This window comes from Podarcis pityusensis (genome assembly GCF_964106645.2).
Source record: "Podarcis pityusensis genome assembly, chromosome: 7".
NCBI lineage: Eukaryota > Metazoa > Chordata > Lepidosauria > Squamata > Lacertidae > Podarcis > Podarcis pityusensis.
In genome coordinates this window covers 62,659,709-62,680,634 of record NC_138031.1, presented here as the reverse complement: position 1 = coordinate 62,680,634, position 20,926 = coordinate 62,659,709, and the positions used below count along the sequence as shown (strand labels likewise).

General features: G+C 42.5%; 1 protein-coding gene and 1 long non-coding RNA gene across 7 annotated transcripts in view; one reads left to right on the top strand and one right to left on the bottom strand.

Annotated features, from left to right (window-relative positions):
* The window catches only part of HIVEP1 (HIVEP zinc finger 1), an 86,263-nt gene extending 76,073 nt beyond the window's left edge, over positions 1–10,190 (top strand). For all 6 annotated transcript variants that reach the window (XM_081014575.1, XM_081014577.1, XM_081014576.1 and 3 more), the window contains 2 exons: positions 6,704–7,218; positions 8,393–10,190. In XM_081014575.1, the coding sequence (XP_080870701.1) occupies positions 6,704–7,218; positions 8,393–9,583 (1,706 nt within the window). In that variant the 3' untranslated portion in view covers positions 9,584–10,190. The remainder of the gene's footprint in view (positions 1–6,703; positions 7,219–8,392) is intronic.
* On the bottom strand, positions 638–19,549 carry LOC308482192. Its single transcript, XR_013989134.1, has 3 exons — positions 19,190–19,549; positions 1,432–1,510; positions 638–777 (listed from the first exon to the last, which is right to left on the bottom strand). It is a non-coding gene; the product is annotated as an uncharacterized lncRNA (long non-coding RNA).
* Between the last annotated feature and the right edge of the window lie 1,377 nt (positions 19,550–20,926).

Here is a 20,926-nt window from a genome sequence, read left to right as displayed (position 1 = left end):
GAATTGAATGGGCTTAGCTGTTTCTGGCTGCAGATTTGTTTGCTTTTAGGAGATGGAGAGGAGGGAGGGGATACTGATTTTGAATTATCCTTTATGGGTTTGTTGTTGTTTTTTTTAACTTCCCTACTAGTAAAGAACTAGCATAAAAAGGATAAGTCTCAATCTCCAAGGTAGTAGATTTTCTTTCTTTCTTAGGGGAGCATTCAAAAATTGCATTGTCCACCTCAAGTCTTGAGTTGTATGGTCTACTCTTCCACTTCATGTAGACCAGACACTCTTCATCTGCAATGATTTCTGTAGGATTTACTGTGCACTGAATTTTAATTGGAGAACTGGCACAATCCCCAGAATGCTGGAGAAGAATAGAGTATGTAAGAGGATACATGTCGCATCACATTTTTGTTTGGGTGGTTATATAAACGGCACAGTTCCTATCTGTGAAAAAAGCATTCTAATTCATTCAAATAAATTATATTGTCATAACGATGGGGTATGAACATCAAAATTATTACATGGTTGTAATAAAAGATGCTCAGGCCTGCATTATTTTGTTGACCTTTTTGAAATTTAATAAATAAAATAAGGACATTAAAATTAGGTTTGCATTCTAACCCAACTTTCAACCAAGGTATGGCTTAGCACAATTTGTAAATGTTTAGGCCTCCAGGGTGGGGACTTTGACCACTCTGTTTCTCCTTAGTTGTCTTGCTGTTGCACCGTGCTGAGATAAGCCATGCCTTTAGTGTCATCTGAATCCAGGCTTGTGGTTTAGGTCTCCTGGACAATAAACCAAGAACAAACCATGGGTACAGTGTATAGTTAGTTTGGTGTGTGCTTTTGTCAGTATGATATATGATAGCTTTGCTTCTGTTCTGGGGGGATATCCCCGCCTTTAAAGTATTTTTCTGATTTGTGTTAAATGGTTTATTGTGGAGTGGTGTATGTGATTTGAAAGAGGTAGAAGGGGTAAAAAATTAATGTACTTGGTCTTTCTTGGCAGCCAATAGCAGAGTACTATGAATCGATGTGAATTCGGTTCTTAAAGATGTAGGAGAGGTGTTCTCTCGATTGGCATAACTTCTTAGTGCACTCAGCAATTTTTACCTTTTTACAGTGCAAATTGAACTTTGTTTTATTGATAGAAGTAATAGGGCAGCAGTCATGCTTTGTAATTTGACAATTAATTTATAGGCCCTTCAGTTACGAGGTTCAGCACAAATAAGGCAGCAACAATAGCAGGTAACTGGGAGGGAGGAGTGTGTGTGTGAAATGGAGAACTCAGAGAGGAAAGAAGAGAGGGTAATGTCAAACGATATTGTGCTCCACTTGACGCAGTAGACAGTTGTGCTACAGAACTATGAGACTGCTGTTTAACTCTCCATATCTTTTTTAATGGTTTGGGGACTTCCTGTGAGATTTGGGGGGAAATACCTGTGCATGTATACTGTTGTATCCCAAGGTATCAGGTGCAAGCAGCTGTTCCTCCTCGGCTACAGTGTCACTACGATACCTGTAGTTTAAAACAAGTGGACAAACCATAGAAGCAGTGCATTCTGAAAAGTATCCCACTAGGCACTTTCATGACTCCGCAAGGAGACCTCTACCTTAAAGGCAAAAAATACTAGCTTCCTTCTCAAGTTTGCTGTGTTAGATATTGGAGGGCTTGCAGTGGTCACAATTTGACAAGATGAGGATCTTGATCATAGTTAGAGCTTTCCCACTGTAAGCTATGGAATGGCTTTTTGCTCTCAAAGTTCTTTGTTTGCAGCCAACCATCTGATTCTGCTGCACATGCAATTCTCTGAATTGCTGCCAGTATTTTTATTGAGCCAATTATAGTTTAAAGTATCCTGGAAGCTTTTAGACTTCCTGCAATACTTCATCATCATAGTGGATGAAAATATTAATAATTTTGCTTTATTAAAATACACTGATACATAAAACTCTTGAGTATCTCCTTTCTTGAGTTCTAACCCAGTAGCAAAATATTGAGTTGACTGGAACAGACTGCAGTTAAAACCATAATAGAAATTAAAACAACCGTATCAACTTGTCTCCAACACACTCGGATTTCTGTTGTCTGATTTTCACTGCCAAAGGCAGTGTAGTGTAATAGCTTTAATTCTAAACTTGGTAGGTTGCACAGAATTTGAATGTGAGTTTGCCAGAGACAGTTTGCAGAAGGGGCCAAATATAGCTTGTGGAGAGCATTTATGTGAAGCTCTGTTAACAACACTTCTAACAATTCCATTTATTTTCCATGAGGCTTCTCAGCACTATATGAATTGGGGATTTATGGCAACTGGGCTGGGTGGATTGTGGCGGTGTTCTTTGTTTTTGGATTTGCCACCATTTGGGTATTGGCGAATACCACTTAGTTTCACCTTTTATGTTCCAAATCACTCTTGCATCTTTCATCTCCTAATCCAAAGAATGCCCTTTACGCCCAAAATACAGGGCTACTATGTTTGGAATGCTGGCTTCTGAACTATGCTGTCACACCAGGTGAACCATTCAGTGTGACATACTTCAGCTTAGGGATATCAGTTTTCACAGTGCTGGCCCAAGTTTTCATTATGTGTTCCTCTAAATTAGGTGATTAACGCCCCAATCCTATGTACATTTTTGAGGGGGAATGTCCTGTTTGGTAGAACTTGACATTCTTCAATGTAAGTATGTTAAGGATCGCGGCTTAAAGGCGCTTATCAGGGAAACTGATTTCCTAATGTTTAGGGCAGAGCTGTCAAACATAAGGCCCAGGAGACTTAGCAGGCCCTTTTAGTGTCCCTATTGTGGTCCACAAGACCTTTATAGATTTATTGCAGGGATAGGAAGCTAGGGGAAATGGTCTGACCTTCAAAGAGCTGCTGCTACATCATACCTCAACATTGCCGCCGCCCCCTAAAATTGTCAGCACAGGAGTATGGAATCAGCCATTTTCTTGCATTTTGGCCAAGAAGGAAGGATGTGGCCAATGGAGGAGAACTGAATGATGGGAACATATGGCTGGCAGGATATGAAGGCAGCTGTATTTTGCATGTAAATGCATTTGGGAAGGCAATCAGTGACATTATGAGAAGGGGGTTCAAGTTATAATAGTTGCCAGTGGGTGTACAGGACTGGAGGAGGAGCTACTGGCATCTAGAGGTAGCAGCAATAAATTAACAAAAGGACTTCGGCAGTTAAACAAAACCCTCTGACCAGGTTTTTTTTAAAAAAAATGTATGTATAAAGATGGGCTCTAAATCAACAGAATATGATCCTTATTATTTGTTCTTTATAAGATAATCTTGTGCAGCAGCAGAGAACTGGCAGTACAGGGGTAGCTCGGGTTACAAACACCTTGGGTTACAGACTCTGCTAACCCGGAAGTAGTACCTTGGGTTAAGAACTTTGCCCCAGGATGAGAACAGAAATGGTGGCACGATGGCAGCAGGAAGCCCCATTAGCTAAAGTGGTACCTCAGGTTAAGAACGGTTTCAGGTTAAGAATGGACCTCCAGAACAAATAAAGTTTGTAACCAGAGGTACCACTATAGATAATCCTGTTTATTTGTAGCTTTAGTAATAGCCTATGCTATGGATATGGGGTATGCTGCAATTCCCCACCAAGACAGTTATGTAGGGAGATCTGTATCTGCCAAGTGCTCAGACAGCGGTGGAGGAGACTAAGGGCTTGGGTTGTTTAATGCAGACCTGCACTGAGCAGTCAGTAGGGAATCATTCAAACAACTCCTTTTTATGAAAAAGAGTTTCTGCAGTTATCAAGCCCTTTATTTATTATCATTTCAAGGTGAACATCAAAGCCTATTAATAATCAGGGGCTTTTAGGTTTTTCCAATCTGGGCTTCCCCAGCAGATGTCAGTATAAGTCTGTGATGCAATAAAGATAATAATATCAAAATAAATAATTTGGTCAGTAGGCTTTAAAAGTAAGTGTAATCTTAAGTGGTTAGGTATATTCAATTATGTGTATGAAAGAAAAGACTCCTGTATTACCAAAACCAGTCTCTAGAATAGACATGGCTGCCAAAGTATCCATTCTGAGATTCCAAAAGGCCTGCTTTGAAAACCTAAAACAATGGATGAGAAGATCTTTCCATGACAGTAGATGTTTTTTATACTAGAGGATATGAAGGCATACCAACTTATTTACAATCAGCTAAATTGGGCGTTACACCATGTCCAGTTCTATCTCCTCAAAGGAAAGTGTCCAAAATTGATGCCGTTGTTGCTGGTGCTAATGTGACTGCTGCTGCCTAATAAGTTTCTTTGACTTATTCTTCTGGAAGTTTGTCATCATTGCCCCTTATTTAAAAATGTGTACTTTATACTAAACATAAATAAAACCCTTATCCTTATCCATAAGCTCATGATCTTGACCATGCTGATTGGGACCAGCAACTTATGGAGGGCACTATGTTGGGTCTAAATAATATAGATCCAACTAATGAAGGAGCGGGGGGTTGTGGAGAGAATATGCTTTGTGATGTTCCTTGACTAGCCAGTTGTATTTGGGTGGGTATATCAGGACTAAACATAGGACTGCCATTTTTTACTTTTCCATTGCCTGATCCTTCTTTTGTCTTGTTCATGGCTCTTTGCTGTTCAGTCAAGTGTTTTGCAGTAGACGTGTTTTTTACCAATACAGAATGAAATCGTTCTTGGTAGCTGCACACCTTTATTTTGATATTCTGTAGGTAATTTTATGTTTTAATGGCTATATAAAACGAGGGTAACAGTGTTTTAAAAGTTTTGATTCCACTTCCATGGGGTTTTTAAATTAAAAAAATAGCATGCCACAATTTACTGAGGTTTGCAAAGAGTCTTAATACAGAATAAAGCTTTGCGACCTTTATCAAAATAGTTGAAAAATGTAAGAGACATGAGTACTGTACTACACCATTTGCTTTATCCATTTGTATACGTACCATATCTTGAACACAAGTGTGTTTGTCAGTCTTTGCTAATGCTTAACAGAAGCCGTTAATGTTTTGCTGATAATTTTAAGCAGAATGCTTTTAGCTCTGCTGTAAGGGTTGCTTTGGCAGTGGGAAGGGAAGAAAAGGCTTCAAAGTCTTCGAACACCATTATTAGCAGCTTATTATAGACATCAGTGGAAACACCTGCAGCAAGAAGAGAGCTTCACAACTTACTGCTGCCCAACAGTGCTGCATTTAAAGGATTATTCTTATTTTCAGAATTGTCATGGCAGATACAAGCAGCAATATATGTAAAGGTCATTTCATCATTTCAGATGATTTAGAATTAGGTTTGTGAGCAATAAGTAGCCGTTTCTCAATTGTGCAGGATCCATGTGTCTTTCCCCCCAGCTGTTGTAATTTAACTTCCCTCCTAGCTAATTCAAATTGAAATATTTTATCATTCCTTCTTGTTTTCTTCAAGCAACCATGTAGAATGTTGCTGTACTTAATGTGTTGATTGTCAGTTGAATGCAGTCACATGTTACACTGTGGAGGACAAGCAATTTAAATGAAACTTCTTGTTCTGGGTTGTAATTTGCAACACCTGTAGAAAATCACCTTTAAGATAACGTACAACACTCCTATCATTTACATATCCATATTTTATGGTCTCTTAAAAGTCACTAGAATAGATTTGTGAGTGGTTCCTGTGTAGAATGAGCTTGAGTACCTGGGAACTATAAAAACTTACAGCTTGAATTAAGGTGTTTGAGGTTTCTTTTTTTCTTGGTAAAGTGAGGTTTAAATTTTAAAAGTTGTAGGGGAGAAAAGTAAACATTGAAACTTGCGCTTAATTCTTTTCCTACTTGAAATCTATAAGTTCCTGGCCTTCGGGTGTGAAAGCATTTCTGCTGTGTGATCAAAGTTCTCAGTCTGCTTTCCTTAGTAACTTTTCTGTTAACAGCAATAGATTGTAAGAAGTTATTTACATTTCAGATAGTTCAGCAAAAAAAAAGATAGAAAGATAGAAAAACATGGGATATGAAGCTGGGATATGAACCAACCAGACTTTTGTTGTAAACTACAATCTCTTATTCATACATTATGATAGGCCATGGCTTGTGGAAAGTGAAGCTGATCACCACAGAAGTGATCAGTTTTTCCAACCACCCAGGAGGAGGAAGACCAAGAAAGGGGGCTTTTCTTGGGCTTGTTCCAGCTCATGCATATAAGGGAGCTAAAACATGATGTGCAGAAATTATATTCACAAATGCACGAGTGCAAACCTGTTAGGGGTGTGCACAGACCACAGAGTTTGGACCCCTGCTCAGTACTTTGGGAAACAGCCCATCTCAGTCCAAGGCACTGTGGGTTTGTCTGATCCAGCCTGGCCTCAGAGTCTGTCCCTGGGGAAACAAGGCTTTGCCCTCTCCTCTCTGCCCCCCTCCAATTTGTTACTAGGAAATAATAATTTGAAAAAAGATGACTGTTTTCCTTTTGGCAGACATGAATGAAATTTGCAGTCAAAGAAGCTTCTCCAAGGTTGGCAAAGCCTGTCAGATTATAGACAATTAGGTTCAGGGGTTTTGTGCTGGGCACTTTTAATTATTTTTTTAAGGGGTCTAATAGCAGATGAGCTTCTACTGAATGGGGTGACTAATGGTGTAAGAGCACTAACATGCAGTTAATTTGGGAAATGAAAAAAACTACATCCTCTTGTTATAATTTTCAAACATTACTAGGCTCTAAATGTGTGCATTTAATTTTGCCCTCTCATAGGTGAAAAGCAGCGGCTGGGTTATGATCGGTCCGGATTTGATGCAGAGGATTCAGAAGGGCCAGATGACGACGACAATGATAACGAAGATGATGACGAAGACAGCCAAGCTGAATCAGTTATATCTGCCACTCCCTCCGTTTCAGCCAGCCCACAACATCATCCATCTAGAAATGTTTCTCAGGAGATCTCAAGCGCTGATGAAGAAATCAGAATTGCAGATTGCTTTGCTGGGGTTCACACAGACTCTATGGATGGGCTGCCCAAAGCACTTCTCACAAAGATGACGGTACTTAGTACAGTGCAGTCGGACTGCAGGAGCTCAGGGCCACTGGTTACAGCTGTCCCCGGAGAAGCAAACGAAGGAAATGTGCAAGACAGAGCAACAAGCACAGATCCTGCTGTGTCCTCTGAGACAGTTCCCAAGTCTCCATGCCATCAGATGTACGTGGACTACCCAGAAGAAGCATTGGGAAGTTCTGCTGTTGCTCCTACTGTTACGACAGTAACTTCCAAGGTGAGCAGATAATTCAGTTCACTTGTGTAATCTGTACACCAATTGCACAAAGTATAGAATTAACTCAAACCCTGCAAAAGACCCAACCAGATGCCCATATGGGATGCTCACAAGCAGGACATGAGCACAACAGGGCTCTCCTTACAGCTGATCCTCAGAAACTGGTATTCAGAGACATACCACCTCCAACAGTGGAGGCAGAACATAGCCATCATGGCTAGTAGCCATTGGTAGAGTAACACACATGCTTCATGTAGAGCAGATTAACACACACACTTCCAAGTTCATTGCTGGGAGGCAAATAATGCTACCCGTGTTCTTGTCTGTTAAGTACATTGGCCTAGAAGGATTTCAGTGAAAATGGGCTGCACGATTCAATTTATTCTTTGCATTAGCCATGGACCATTGGCACAGTGAATTTAATGGGATTTAGTCTCCCAATAAATACACTGCTGTGACTGCATGTAACTTTGTTGTAGAACTATATAGCCATGTGTATTTTACATAAATATCTCTATATATGTATAAATACTCAGAAACTACTATTCAGCCAGGCTTTACCCATGCTTGGAAACAGAGCTTCCCCATTGCCAGCAATAGAAGGGGAAAGGGTCTGAATTTTGTCATAGCTAGCAATGCAAAGAATCACGAGCGTGCAAAACTATACCATATAGAAGTACTTTTAAAGCTGCTCAGTAGCCGCATGACCTATGTGACTCTTTGGAAATCAAATGCACTGAAATAGCACATTCTGGTTGACTTGTAATTTTTTTTAACAATAGTAGAATATTAGCAAACTTATCTCTTTTAGAGAAGAGGTTTTTGAGCTGTGTTGGGATGGAGGAAGGGAGAGAAGGGCCTTCCTGTATTTAACTTGAAACAAAGGTGGCTCTACTTTAGCCAATAGAGGAAGCAATCTGGGCTGCCAAGGGCAAAGAATGCCCCAAATGTTCAAAGCAGAAGAGCCACAAATGGAACTAAAACACAGGACACCCAGCAGAATCTGTCAAAAATAATCAACCCGCAGCACTTAGGGAGGATTGTTTTTTAGCGGATGCCCAACTCTCCTGTGGTTGGCTGCTTTCACATTTTAAGAAATAAAGCTAGACAATGTTGAACTGGCTGTATCTTCTTATTGATGGCTTTAAAAATATTATTCTTTTTGTTACACTAGAGCACAACTTCTACAAGACTTCCTTCTCCACCCGTTGACCGGAGTACACAAACCTCCACGGTTGTTCCTTCAATGGCCTCGCCTTTCCCAGAGATGCAACCGCAAAAGCCCGAGGAGCATCAGCAACAGATCATGAAATCAGCACCTCCTCAGACTCACCTGTTTAGCCACCTCCCTTTGCACTCGCAGCAACAAACCAAGACCCCTTACGGGATGATTCCAGTGGGGGGAATCCATGTGGTACCTGCTGGCTTGGCCACATACTCGACTTTCCTCCCCATTCAGGCTGGGCCGGTACAGCTCACTATTCCCGCCGTTAGCGTGATCCACAGAACTACAAGTGCACTTGGCGACCCAGCATGTGCAATGTCCGGCACTGCAAATCATCTCAGCGTTGCTGAAGTGAACAGCGTTGTTCCTTGCATCCCAATAGGCCAGATCAATGTACCGGGAATCCAGAGCCTGAGCGCACCAACCCTGCAGCCTCTTCCGTCGTTGAGCATGGAGACGGTGAACATCTTAGGCCTGACGAACACCAACATCACTCCGCAAATACACCCTTCGGGATTAACGCTGAATGCCGTAGGCCTACAAGTGTTGACTGCAAACCCTTCCCCTCAGAGCAACTCAAGCCCTCAGACGCACATTCCAGGTCTGCAAATATTAAACATAGCATTGCCGACTTTAATCCCTTCGGTCAGCCCTGTGACTGCAGATGGGCAGGGCATTCCAGAAACACCAGCTTCTAGTAGCAAGGCCTCCGAAACTCCTCCACATCAGGGTCCTGCGAGTGTCGCTGGCGATGCTGCTGCTGCTCCAGTCACCAGTGCTACATCATCTCAGGTGGGACCCGCCGACCAGCAGTACAGCATTGAAAGTCATTTGGAGGCTGATCCTTCAAGCGGGTACCAACGGCACGATAGCCCGGGTAAACTGGACACTGAAAAGCCTGACTCACAGAGTCATACGAAACCAAAGTGCAATATCAATTCTGTTCAGGTCGAACAGGCTTCTGCTTCAGAGCCTCCTATGAAGGTGAATTCTGACGTTTTACCCAATTGCCCCAGACATCGGACTGTCTCTCTAGATAGACAAGCGCATAGGCGGAAAGGGTTGCCCGAGAGGCAAAATACTGTGGAGTTTAGTGACGGCAGCAGCGACGATGAGGACAGACTTATAATAGAAACCTAGGGTTTTTTGGTTTTACGTTGGGTTGTGTGTGTGTGTGTGTGCGTGTGTGTGTTTGTTTTTCGTTTTTTTTTAAAGTAACACAGGTTTTCTTGCAAACCTCCCTTTTACTTAAAGCACATTTTTTTTCTGACACAAACTCATTACTAATCTTTGTGCAATCATGAATTTTTGACCAATAATTGTTGTTTCTTGTCAGCTCCGGCCATTTTTGTACATGTTGTATAGAAAATTGTGCCTTTTTTTGGAGTTTTATGTTTAGAATACTGTACAGATTGTCAAAATTATATATATATTATATGTATATTAAAACCAAGTAGTTACTTGTGTTTCGTAAGTAAAACAAAATAAATAAAAAAATCTTACGTCGGATGAAATAAATGATTAAATTATATGTTGCACTGTTAAATGTAAATTTTTATGGCTGTGGGGCGAAGTTTGTGTGTACAGATTTGAGTATGTACAACTCCATATTTATTGTATCCATATTAGTTTTGGGGAAAGGGTCTGTCCATCTTTCTTGTGTATGACTTTAGCTTTACACTTAAAAACAAACTCCCGTATCTGTGTTATTGAATTATTTCAGTAAAATTTTTGTTTACTGACTTTATCACTGCTCAAGTTGTGCCTTCTTCACGCAAGTGAGCCAGCAAGAAAAAATCAACTTCCCACTTAGAGGCCCCCCCCCCCCATTAGGTTATTTAAAAGCTTTAGAAAATGGATGAACTGTCTATTAGCAGTGGTTTCAGTAGCGGCATTTTTCCTTCTTTCCACCATTTTTTTTTTAAAAAAAAAACATTCACAAGGAACAAGTGTTCCTTTTCTTGTAAGGGACATAAGTCTCCTAATTTTCATATTCGAGGTACTGGTTCTTTAAGTAAAATTAAAGCTATTTTTAATTGAAGCCTGCCAGTCACAAGAAAGCATATTTACATTTGTGACTATGAAAAAAACTTCGTGTTATTTTTCTTATGTTTGCTGTCAAACAGAAGCATAAAGCCATGTTTTATTAAATTAAAATATGGTTTAGAAAGAAAAGAACAGCTTTTGTGTCTCACTTTTTTCATTCACAAGAGCAAATGAAAACCATGTTGCTGCAGCCTTTTTTTTTCAGTTGCTAATCTTCTCAAGATCCCCCTGTAGTTTCCAAAGAGCCTTTCACAGGTGAATATTTTAGACAATAAGAATGTATTTCCTTTTTGAAAGCACTTTTTATTTCATTCAGCGATGCAAGTCAGTAGGAAGCATGTACTCCCACCAACTTTTTATCCCAGAAGGAGCAGACAGTGAATAGTCATCACATAGATTTGTAGACTGCAGGTGGGGGGGGGGGGAGTCTTTCTATATCATATATTACATAACCTTTGTGAATTGCTAAAGATGATAAGGGAAATCTGCCACTAATGCCTAATCTTTGATTATCCTAGAAACTGCAGTTACAGCCTCTCGCCTTTGTGAAATAAAGTTGGAAATTTCATGAAGAGCAACAGCAGCAACACTTTTCACCAAAAATGCATCACAGTTGAGGCCATAAGATGCAGGCTAATTACACACATGCAAGAAAGTGATGCCTGGCTGCAACTGAGGTCTGAAAATGCAGGTCTAAGACCAGTCGAAGGGTACCCCCAATGTGTGATCATTCTTTTTTAGGAGTGAACCCATTCCAGCACTTGTTGAACATTGAAACAGAAGAATTTCTCTCTTGCATGGATTTAGTTTCATCCATGCAGCCTTTGGTCCCTAGCTTAATTCTATTCCCATAGCTCCAGCAGTCATGCATTACTTGCAGTGCTTAAAATATGCAGGAAACCCCCATCTTCAAAGTAAGGGAGGAGGAAGAAAGATGGTAGAGAAATGTGACTGTGCTTGCATTTTAATGAGAAGCCACTTCTCAAACCAATCCTTTGAAATCCACACTTCTCCCAATTTTGTGATGTAGTTCTCCAGCCAAACAATGTGCACAAAAATACAGAGACTAGGGGCAGTAAAATGCATATATTTGTGTAAATAACAAACAAAATGCATTACAATTGTGAAAAATCACCTTTTAATGGATATATTACTATATTAGTTAAAACTGCATTTAAAAACGTGTTTACTGGGAGAAATTTGCACTAAAATGCTGACTACTTTTCATGATGGTTTCTTTCAAAAATCAGGAATTGCTTTGGAAATGTGGAGCAACAAATTTTAGGTTGGAGAAATAAGGAACTCATCTACCCCTACCTGTGTGAATCATCTAACTTCAAAAATCCAGTGGAACTGCCTTTTATCTGGATGCTCTGGACTCTTACCAGATGTTTAGATTTTTAAAAAGAACCACCACTAATTTCCCAGGATTACACTAATATGGGTCTGTCTGGGGGCAGACAGCAAGGTTTGGCCAGCAAGTTGTGAATAACTCTGATGCAGCTGAGTGTAGAAATATTCACACAGAGATTCCCTCTGAAGCGAAAAAGGGAAAAGATGCTGCATTCCTAAAGTTCACTCAGGGAAGGAAAAGCCTATCTCGAGATGAGTTCATTAGCCAGGCATGCTTAGCTTGATTTTGTAATACAAGGTTTGTTTTGGTCAAGAAGGTCAAATGTTAAGGCTTGTTTGATTCACCGCTGCTGCAAAGAGATAAGTAACCTTAGTTTGTACGAAGTCACTTGTATCACAAGAAGGTGCTGCTTTTGTCATAATGACTTAACGTTTTTATTATTAATTTTACTTGCATGTTGCTTCTTTTTACAAAATGTAAAGCGACTTACAATATAGTACAAATATTAAAACCAGTATGCTAAACCAGTTTGCTAAAACAAAGCAAAAGCTAAAAACATTTTTTTAATAAATAAAAGCAATCTAGCATATCCCGTCCACTAAAAGAAGCCACAATATCTAAACTCTCCAAGTTAAAGGCCTAAAGCCTGACTGAAAAGAGATGTTTTTGCTTAGCATCTAACAGTAGCCAATGACTCCCTAAAGAGAGCATTCTAGAACCAGAGAGCCACCACTGAAAAGGCCTACTTTTGTGCTGCCACCCTCTGGACCTCCCTCAGGGCAGATGGAGAAACACCTCAAATAAAAAGGAAGATTGCAATTCTGGAGGGATTGTGTTGAGCAAACAGCTTGACGTTTTAGCTGCTGTTCTCCTAGTTGTTACCTTGCTTTTGCTGTATTATTGCATATTGTGTTTGTTGTTATCTTGATTGGTAACTTTTTATTGTGCAGTTTCATTTTCTTAGGCATTTTCTATGGAAAGGCAGGGCAGAAAGTGTGCATGCATGGAGCCTAATCTGCAAGGGAGCATAATTTGGGAGGTGGAACAGGACGTATCCTAGTAGTGCCAAAGTGAAGGCCAAATCCTTAGCTTATGATTTTCTTAACATTTGGAAGCACAAGTAAATCCAGATGATTCTTAACTTTGAATGTGATAGGAGTATTAAACGGAAGGGTGTTTGATCCTAGAATATTAATGGACATAGGATCTGCCTAAATAGTTATGTTAGAGCAATAGGACCATCACCCCATCCCACTGATGCACCCTGTGCCCCCCCCCCCCAACATATGCTCCGGATCGGGAAAAACTGCACTTATAGAACCAGTGACTTAGTGCAACATTGAATACAACCCACAGACAGCAAAATGTGGTAGTTTATGATTCAGGCCTTGTGCATCTAACTCCCTGCTGGGAGCCCCTTGTTCCTCACTTCTTCGTGCCTATATGTTAGGAATTTGTTCTCCATTCATAATTTGTCAACTCATTTTTTTTTTGGTCAACTTATTTTACCAATAAGACATGACTGGCTTGAGAAACATGAGACCCGATCAATTCAGATGGTGTGAGATCAAAAGTATATGTTTCTTTGGTGTTTCTTATATTCCCGACCCCATCTGCTGATCTCAAATATCATTAGAGGTTTGGATCCAGAGGCAGTCATTCTTAGAGCTGAGCCACTGAAATAATTGGTCATTCAAAAAAGCTCAGCACAAACCAAACCTCTTCCCCCGCAAACCTTTAAAGAAGCACCGCAGTAGCAGCTCTCATGTAAATGTACTCTTTTTAATAAGATCCCCTGCAGCACTCAAGAAACTAGCAGCTGCTTGGGGAGCAGAGGTTCCTTCTAAATTCATTCATGGAGTTGCAGGCTTGAATGTGAACATTTGGGAGAGAATTATTTTTAAAACTTTCAAAACACAAAGCTCCAGAAAGCATCCAAGCCAGAAGAATTAGTTTAAGTCTAAAGCTGGAGATACAGTCTGGAATACATGTGCGTCGTTTCCCCCTCTCTCAAATTTGGAGAAACCAGTTAATATGGTGGCATTGTTGCTTTTTGTCTGTTTTTCGTGGCACAATTTAGTGGTAATAGTAGAAATCATCTACTAGGGATGGGGGAGAAATTTGCTTCAGGTCACCTTTAAAGGTGAACTTACTTAATTTGCTCTCTTCCAAAACGACATGAACTGAAACGCAGCCATCCTTCATAATTCCACACTTCCCCAAATTTTTGCAGTGCAGTTCTCCAGTTATATTGAGGGGGAATTACTTTGTAAAACTCTGTCTATCTGGCAAAGTTGCATATAAAATGTGCATATTAGGAGATATCCACACTCAAATGTAGATGGATTTTCACTGACTTAAAAAACACATCACAAACCAATGTGGAAAACCACATTTAAGACTGGAAAAATGAGAAAGAGAGAAAAACTGAATTCCCCCCCCCCCCCCCCACACACACACACTCCACCAGCCTTCCCCAGCTTCTGCATCAGTCTGGTCCTTTGTGAAGGACCTCCTCCTTCCCTATAGACCATTTCGGGTGTCAAGATGGGCAGAGGGTGCCTTCCTGGTAATTCCTCCACTCGGCAGCATGGAGGAGAGTGCAGTCTCTCTTGCAGCTCCCAAAATGTGAAATTCTCTCCCCACAGAGGTGCATCAAGCATCCTTGTTAAATAGTTTCTGTCATTTGCTAAGATGCAACTTTCTACCCTGGTTCTTAACAGCTAAAGAGTTCTGTGGGACAACCTCTGTTGTCTGACGCATAGTCTTTCATTTGTTTTAAATTATTTTGTTGGATTTTATGAGATGATATGGTGGTAATCTGCCCTGGTATCTGGGAGTTACCTGGGAAGAGGAACGGATTATTAAACCAGCTCTGTGAGGGGAATAGAGGTCTCCTAAGAACTCTCAGCATCCTTACCAAGGTACTACAACTCCCAGGATTCTTTGGGGCAAACCATGACTATTTGGAATGGTATGACACTGCCTTAAATGTATAGTGCAGATGGGGTCTGAAGTCGTGTGCCTGAAGTTCAGCATGGAGGGTGCCTGTCTAATAGCAGTTGGGAAGGAGCACCACAAGTTTGGGACACAGTACTGAATGCACGGTGAGCAGCCAGAACCCTGTGACTGGTCAATTGCTTCTGGGGTGGTGGTGGTGTGGCATCAAAGAGACCAAAGCCCTGCTTTTTTATTTACATATTTATCTCTTTAAAAAAATAATAATCATAAAGTGGCTGACAGCTAGGATAATGAAATATAATCAGTACAAACCAGATGGCAACAGGCAGCATACACCCAAAATAAACAAGTCAGCATTAGCAGACAATCATAAAAAGCCTTCTGGACTTTTTTTTTTAAGTTTCAAAGTGTGTTCTAAAAAAGAATAAAAAGGACAAAGACTGCTTGGAGGGGTGGAGGCAGACTGGGATCAGGACAGCAGACCCCAGGCTGCCCTATATATGTTCAGTAGAAGGCTTTTTAAACAGTCCAAGCATGCAATCAGGGACTCTGCAAAACAGCAAACAAACAAACAAACGGGGTCCTAATTGCATCCATCCAGTTTATACACCTGTAGGGTCTGCAATGTCTACGAACATCTTCAACAAGATTAGGGGTTTGGGAGGGCTGTTGCTGTAATCTGACACATGAACACTGCACATCTATGTTCAATATTCCTAGACTACTTGCCGGAGCAGGACTAGCACTGGAAATTAATCCCTTTAAAACCACATATGTACAGAACTTCAACCACATGCTGGCTTTGCAAGAAACAGCCTTCTCTGCTTCCTTCCATCAGGCTCCCTATGGATCCCTGCCCATTACCAGTTAGTGTGAGCAAAAGAGCCACAATGGGGGCTTATAAACACCTTGGGCTATCCAAGACGGAACTGCGAACTTCTTCAAAATGCACTGAAGTGAAAAAACAAACAAACAGACAGAGGGAAGGGGAGGATTATTTCAGGGGGATTAGAAGGTCAAAGGCCTCCAGGAGAAAAGCAAACCAGAATCCATGCAAAGCCATTACCACAAGATCAACCAGACAGACAAATCGGAGGGCTCATTCCTGGTCTGTTTTGGATGATATTTAGCTCTGGGACAGAACGTTCCCTGCCTCATGGACAGACACTGGAGATCATCCTCTTCATGATGTGTCCCATCAGTACAGTGTCCCCTGGATCTTCTTGCAGGTCTGGGCAATTTGTGACCCACCTAGCTGCATGGTGGCCAGCAACAATGTGTTGTGGCCAAATAGCTGTAGAGCATCTACTTTGCAAGGTCCCAGGTCTCTAGCATCTCTAAGTAGGGCTGGGAAAAACCCAGTTTGAAATCCCGGCGAGCAGCTGCAGGTCAGTGCGGATAATACCAACCTAGGTGACTCATGGTAAGGCAGCTTCTGTTTTAAAACATTCCCTTCTGTTTGGTATGGCATCAATAACTGGGTTGTACCTGGCATCCACTGGTCTTCAGCCTGGTCGGTTGGGATCCGCTACAGGCTCCCAGCCTGATCTAAGGTGCAATTTGACAGCAGCACTAGCACCATACAATTTTATGGTAGAAGGTAATCCCCAGATGCATGTTTGGGTTAAAGAAGGTTCCCAGGGTCTGTGGCAAATGACTGATTAATCAGAAGACATATAACTGCTGCTAAAAGAGGAGGTGGAGGCTCAGTGAGCAGATTATTCTGCCAGCTTGTCAGATGATGTCACCATCCCCCGTGACAAGCCTTTTAAATGTACTTTAGCACTCTCCAAAGTGCCTTACACTAAAGTATTATGATTAATTGCATTTACCGTATATTGCACCCTTCCTCCAAGGAGTTCACGACAGTATACACTAGCTCTTCCCTTTTTCATTTTTACATCAACCCTGCGTGTTATGGTCAGCCAGAGGGATAGTGACTGGCCTGAAATCACTGTGAGCTTCATGGCTGAGTGGGGATTTAAATCTGGGTCTCTGCAGTCCTAGTCCAACTCTCGAACCATACTACCTCTCAAAAGTTGCTGGATTTCAGTGGGTCTCCTCTGAATATATTTTACATTGGATATCAGCCCTTGGCTATAAATACCCGGGGACCTATCAGATCTTCTCTCCCATCATCTGCTGACATATGGGCAAGGCAAGAAGGCAGTGCCACACATCCCATCAATAAAAGTGCTATAAACAAATCCCACCGCTGCTGATGCACTCCCAAATTCTAGCTTGCATTGACTCCGTTCCCTGTTTGCTAATATGAAAGTTTAGAGCAAAGCGCCACCGTGTGGCCTGATGTATTCACTAAAGCAGAGTCCCTTGAATAGCATCTTTTGATTTTTCTAGGTGTAATGTAATAGCAGGCACAGACCTAAAAAAGAGAGAGCTCATAATGACAGGCAGCCTTACAATGCAAAAACAAAACAAAACCCACAAACCAACAACCCCCCCCCCTACAAACACATTTAAAAGAGGTATATGTTAATCAGCCCAAGGCCTGGTTGAAAAGGAATGTTTTTGCCTGGCGCCTAAAGGTATATAATGAATAATAATAGTCCAGGAACATCTGGAGAGCCAGCCTTGCTCTACAGCCATGTGAAAAGATACAGCGGCTCTTGCATGCTGGTCTACCAGTGCAGAACTGCTGCTCTCTCCAGCCTCCTTTCTTCCCTACCCTATCTTCCTGCTGTGGGGGCAGAACTAGTTCTTTGCTTCCTGCAGCAAGCATGAGAGGCAGCACAGCCAAGGAGCGTGGAGGGGAAATACCAAGACAGGTTTCAGGGAAACCTCCCAACATAAATCCTGGCTATGCCCATGGACTCAAGGGCATCCAATGAAGCTGAATGTTGGAAGATTTAGGACAGTTGAAATGTTGCTGGAACCACCGGAGGGCAGAAGGCTCTTCTGCTCATGTTCACCTTGTTGGTTTCCCACAGGCTTCTGACTGACCACTATAAGAACAGGATGTTGGACTGGGTGGGCCAGGGGCCTGATACTGCAGGCTATAGTCCTATTCTTATACAAAGAGGTATATCATCCTTTTGTCTGTGGTCCTGGAGGAATGCAATTAGCATTAAAGAGATATCACCCAAGAATGCATGCGTGGGAAGAAACATACTTGCTGGCAAGGAAACACAGTATTACATCTGGGGTTTTCAAAGGCTGAGCAGATAGCTTCAGAACAACATGGTGCCTTATCAGCACACTGGCATGGGATAAACATGGTATATGAGTGAATGAGTGTCAATTTCCTTCCCCCCCACAACTCCCTGCCACCCCTTCCATCTGTCCATAAACACATTTATTTGGCTAAGTTCTGGTGATGCTAACCTTTCTCTGGTAATCCCCATCCTTTAAATACTTGCGACACAAGCAGGTATTCAGCTAATGAGGCAAACACAGAGATGGAGGAAGGTTTCGGCAGCTCCTTTTCTGCTTCAGCCTGCAATCTTAAAAGGCACAGGAGCTCCACAGAGTGTGGTCGGGAGGGGGGAGTGCAGGTGGAGAGCGATAAATGCAGGTTACAGGTTACAGAATGACAGCAGTTGTACCAAATTTTTAAAGATACTAATATAGAGCCATCAATAGCTCTTGACATACAATGATAGATAAGGCCCTAAGAACTTGACTCTCTCGTAAATAGATGTTTCATGCAGACCAAAAAGACACCTGAGGATCAGGAGGCCTGGGCTGCCTTGGATAAGCACCTTTCCAATAGTTTGCAATTTAGCAGCAATCACTTCACAGCAGAAAGCAGGCCAGTTGGAGCCCCCCTTTTATCTTTTTCTTTATCCCCCGTATAAGAGAGGGAGAGATGATATACACACACACACACACACACACACACACACACACGATGGCACCTTCCAAATATCAGGTATGTCAGGTCCCTGCCCCAACAGGTTTACAATCTAAAACAAGCACAGTGAAATGAAAGAGGGAGGGAAGCATGTGACTCCTTCAGTTGCCTGTGCTTAGGCTTAGTTACAACAGTGACAAGAGGGATAAGCCAAACCTGAACCATACATGCTATAATAAGCCCTTGTTTCCACACCTCTCCCGCCCTGTCGAAACAGTGGCCATTTTGCTCGCTCTGTGCAACGCAGCAACGCAGCTAAGCCCCGCAGGGCCTTCGCTTTTGGTTTCCCTTTCTATCTCTGCGTTTCTTTTGAATTCTGGAGCTTCCCGCTCTCCTTTTGTTTGCCTGAAAAGGCCCGAAATAATACACACGGTATTTTTGAAACCACTCTCATTCTTTCTTTCCCTCAAGTCAGGGGGACATTCATCCCCTCATAATTAGGGTCTCTGTCAGTCAGTCCTTTCCTTCCCCCCCCCCCCGGCCAATTGTCCCCCAATTGAAGCTCCTCTCTCACCTATTGTCTCCTTGCAGCACCTCCGTGAGGAGACTCGCGGGATTAGCGGGGCTTTGAAGTCGCTTCACGGGCTCCAGGCCCGCCCTCGCGAGCAAGGCCGCACATGGGTATTCTTCCAACTTCAAACATCTGCGGAGCTCGGTACCTAATTACAGCCGTTGCCTTTGCAGGGCCTGAGCTTTTAAATGGCAGCGGCCCACGGCAGCCTACTTTTGGGGGGGGGGGGTCGGCCCGGCTTTCAAACGGTGAGCATCCCCCTGAAAGTGATGCAAACTGACAAGACTATGGCACTTTGGAATGACCACATGGCCGAAGCTTTTGAGCAGCTGGCTCTCCAGCTGGAAATGGGAGTAGGGGGCAGTGGAGCACAATAGATTTGGGCTTCTGCCCACCATGCAAGAGAGCTTCGATTTCTTTGCCTCGTTTCCCCTACACATTGCCCCCCCCCCCCCAATGCAATTTTTCTTTTATTATCGCTATTATTATTATTGCATTTCTATCCCACCCCCTGCCAGTGGCTTTCATATTTTTCTTCCTCCCTGTTTTATCCTCGCAACGACCGAGTGAGGTGGGCTAGCCGCCCAGGGTCACTCAGTGAGCTTCATGGCTGAAGGAGGGATTTGAACCCTGGTCTCCCAGGTCCTAGTCTCACAGTCTTAACCACTACACTACACCATCAATGTCAGGCTGCTGTTCAAAGCACAGGAGCAAGGGCTAAGGGGCGGGGAGGTGACCGAAGTAGCTGCATTAAAAGCGGGTTGGGCGTGGGGAAAATAGCCATCTTTGGGCAACCAGATAACAATTTTAAAGTAAGGGATGCTCAGGGGTAATTAAGACTGTAGCCTTTCCATCAGTCTCTGCTGCTGTGTCTTTAACAGCAGCTATGATTCTGCAGGAATTAGCAGGCCAAACTATTATCATTGCTCTATGTTCAAGTTGCTAAGATCAAAAGAAGAACCCCAGTGAATCAGAGCAAAGGGCGCTTTAGGCCAGTATCCCCATTTCCCCCAGTGACCAAACATTGTGGGCAGCCCACAATCATTTTATTCATTTTATTACCCCCCAGTTATTTATATCCTGTATTTCAGAATACAAATCCTTCCGAGCTTGTTAAAACATGCACCATGCACACCTACACAGCCATAGCAACATGTAATAAGTCAGAAGGATTTCTTCCTGTGGGGCAGGTGGTTGTCAGTGGCCTTGTGGGAGAGGAGCTAGAAGCGACGGAGGCTTCTGGTGGGGAACCTGTGAGCCTCCAGATGCTGCAGGACTACATATCCCATCCCGCCCGCCCCCAACCATTAACCATGCTAGATGGGACTGGTGGGAGCTGGAGTCCGACCACACCTGAAGCTGCCACAGGTTTTCCATCCCTGGGCGAAACTTTCTCAAACCAGTCTGCAACAAAGATTAAAGTTGCTCCCTTTTCTTCCCAGTCAGGTGGTGGAAGCATGACTTGGGGGGGGGGGGATGTGCGAGGCTCATGAAGAGGAGTGGACTAGTTTTGCAGGTCAGAGCTTTCCCATCCCTGCCCTATTGCTATGGAGGCAAAACAGGGTTATTGGAAAAGAAGGTAGTGGCCCCTACAAATTTTGAGGGTTCCTTAGGCATGCTGAAGTAGAGAACTTTGCAAATCAAAACAATACTTTAAAAAACCCAGCTTCACAAGAACTTGTAACTTTACAGGATACACACAGAGAGAGAGAGAGAGAGAGAGCGCACTGAGGTGGCAGG